General features: G+C 43.0%; 1 protein-coding gene across 1 annotated transcript in view; it reads right to left on the reverse strand.

Moving 5' to 3' along the window:
• Positions 1-3,220, reverse strand: part of PRMT8 (protein arginine methyltransferase 8) — a 62,226-nt gene that overhangs the window by 23,702 nt on the left and 35,304 nt on the right. The window contains exons 5-6 of the mRNA XM_025209107.1: positions 2,514-2,656; positions 2,001-2,088 (exon numbers count right to left, since the gene is read on the reverse strand). Of these exons, the coding sequence (XP_025064892.1) occupies positions 2,001-2,088; positions 2,514-2,656 (231 nt within the window). The remainder of the gene's footprint in view (positions 1-2,000; positions 2,089-2,513; positions 2,657-3,220) is intronic.

The raw sequence follows: 3,220 nt of genomic DNA on the forward strand, positions 1-3,220 counted from the left end.
GGGCACTTAAAAAAAAAAAAAAGCCCTGACCCCCCAGGTGCTGCGGGGGGGAGGGGGGGGCAATCCCCACTGCCCCACACTGTGTGGGGGACTCTGCCCCAACCCCCCCATGGCTGCCCTGCCCTCCCCAGCTCTGATCCTTTAAGAAAAAAAGAGTGGGCAATCCCCATGCCACATGGGGGGTTCTGCACGAGCCCCCCAAAGCCCCAAGGGGGGCATGGGGCCTGCAACGGTCCCCACCATTATCCCCTCCCTCCTCCTCCAGTCCCTCCCCTCCCCCTACTTACCAGCTCCGAGTCCGGCTCCAGCTCCCTGCTGCAAGGGGCAGGGACTGCCCGAATCATTGAAGCTCTCCGAATCTTTTCCCAACTGATTCAGAGAGCTTCAAATCAATTTGGACCTTTTTATCAGTCCCCTGATTCAATTCAGATTCAGAGATTAGGCCACCAAATCAGGCCAAATCGCCTCCGAATCAAATCAGCACCCAAAGATTTACACAGCACTACTGGGCAACAACATAAGGAGGCTGCAAAAACAGCAGCTGCTACCACTGCCCTCTCAGCCAGTGCACAGGGCCCAAAACTGCCAGTTATGCCTCTACTCAAATTACTGCTATACTCACGGGTTTAAAAACAGGAAATAGTACAAATGCTATCTGAATGCTTTCTCTATGCAAAGTAAAAAGTATAGACTTTTATGCTATCCATTCCAAATAGCACTAAGGAATGGTACATTAAATGAAAACTCCCTCTAACATGCATGGAATTCCACATTTAGGTTAGCATTAAAGAATTATTTAGGGTGCAACAGTTTCTGTTTAAAACAACCCCCAAAGATCAACCACATATTCATGAATATTCCCTCACATCCATGCATTTTCAATTATTGATGCAGTTTCTTAAGCTTACCCCCAACCTAATGAGTTTTTCTGGATATTGTGTTTGTGACCTGGCGCTCACATTTCCTTGACTTTCTCAACATTTTCTCCTTTTGCAAAACTTTGCCAAAGGGGAGCTTGCAGCAATGTGGCAGGATTATTGTTCTCAGCAGGTGCAACCAGGCACTTGCAAAACAAATACTGAAGGAAGAGTCAACCCCAGCCCCCTCACCAAGAAAAAAGGACTGATATTCAAGGAGTGAAAGCTATTTGCATCTTGGAATGTGATGCTGGAATCAGAAGCATGTTTTCATTTCATTGACCCTGGTTTAATTCACAAGTGACTGAGCCACTTCATTTAATTTCATTCTGATCTTGCTCATACCCAGTTTTAAGTGATGTAGTTCCAGCAGTGTATTGCTGGAATTACTCCTAATCTACCTTGATTCAGGGGATATCAGAACCAAGCCCCTTGGATCCAAAAAAGATGTAATTATGCAAAACCTAAGATCAGCAGGTGAGGCTTATATATTAAAAGGCACTGAGATTGCCAGAACGCCAGGGAATGGGAATCAATAGGCTTAACATCCTTGGGACAGATCCTTGACCAGTGTAGAGGAATCTTTAAGGCAGGGTAGATTTACACCTTATAGACTAACCACAGTAGATCTCTCTCTATCTCTCTCTCTCTCTCTCTGTCCCCCCCACTATATAATATATAGGAGCCTCGTTCCACTGGAGGCAACAGAGCTAGGCTGATTTTTACCCCAGCTAAAGATCTGGCCTATTAAAATGAAGAACAGATCTGAAAATGACATGGCATTGTCTAATTATTCCAGGCAATAATAACAATCACATTCAATACGTCCACCTGCAGGAGTGTCTGAACATTTGTCTTGTCCAACTATTTGATTTCATAATGAACAAGACTGATTCTCTCCTCAGCTATACCATTGTAAATCAGAACTAAGGGCATAAAAGTTGCTCTGGTATAAAACCAGGCTTTATGACTCAGACCCAAAGCATCCAGTAGGAATAACCTGGGAGACCACTCTCTTGCCACAAATCAAATATCTTCATGGAGATGATTACATAGGAGGAATGTTATTAAACACATACTTACAGTGAATTTTGAAGTCCTTATACTGTCTGTCTTCAATTGCTACCACGTACAAAGCAGCCCGGTCTGGAAACATAAGCCCTCCAGGTTTCTGTTGATGAATTGTGGGGAAATGGATCTCGTAATCTATTCACCTGACAAAGACATCACATTTTGAACTGCACATACAAAAACCAGACAAGCACCCCCTTGCATGCCTTTATTGTTTTCCTTCAGAGTGTCACATCAGCTTTAATATCTCAGAAATGTTGGCATCCTGTGGCAATGTCATTAGATAAATGGTGTCTATCTGAATTGCACCAGCTGTCACTCAAAGGCAAAGCTTTTTAAAATGCGAGGTCTCTCAGATTACTGAGATGCCCATGCTAATCTTTCTGTTTAAAGCCTACAACACAGCACTTGGAGATGTCACTGTGTTGGGCAGTAGTGGTGATGATGCAGGGGGTAGGAAAAGCTTGCAGTCAGGAAATAAACAACCATTCCTCCAGTGAGGAGTATGACATGCAGAGCACCTACCAGCCACTTGTCCCGGGCAAAGATGACCGTGTTTAACATTGACTCATAGAAAAGACAGTAACCCATCCACTCGCTGATGATGATGTCTACTTTATCCACAGGCAATTCAACTTCTTCCACTTTACCCTTAAATATTGTGATTACTGAAAAAAGAACCCAAAAGATACACGTTTCACATAATAAAATGCCTGACTAGATGCACCTCACTGATGAATATTAGTATAAATTCAATTGTCATTCTCCTGCAGCTCTCAAGTGACTCCACACAAGTCAGTGGAGTTAAACAAGTATAAAACCAGGATCAGTCAGAAGAGGATTCTGTCTATACTGCATATAGCAGTGAAAAAGCCTTATCAGCTGTTTAAAGTGATAGCGATACTATCAAGATAAAAAAAAAAGAAAAAACATATGTTTAAAAACCATTCCTTACCTGATCGCTTGCAGCATCTTAGATTATGAACTCTTTGGGACCTGGCATCTCTCTAGATATTCAATAGAGGGATGCAAAGTATTTAGATAAAACCCTGAGCCCACCTAACTTGGTACTTTGTTCAGATTCCAGAACTATTTAAGAACCTAACAGGAAGGCCTCCTAATGTATTTGGTGTGCGTATGAAAGCCGAGTTGTGCAAAATACAGGTTGCACCACCTAAGACCATACTCTGTGCCTTCTCTGAATGCATGGCTTATTCCAATGTCAGTCTTTC

This window comes from Alligator sinensis, unplaced genomic scaffold (genome assembly GCF_000455745.1).
Source record: "Alligator sinensis unplaced genomic scaffold, ASM45574v1 scaffold177_1, whole genome shotgun sequence".
Classification (NCBI taxonomy): domain Eukaryota; kingdom Metazoa; phylum Chordata; order Crocodylia; family Alligatoridae; genus Alligator; species Alligator sinensis.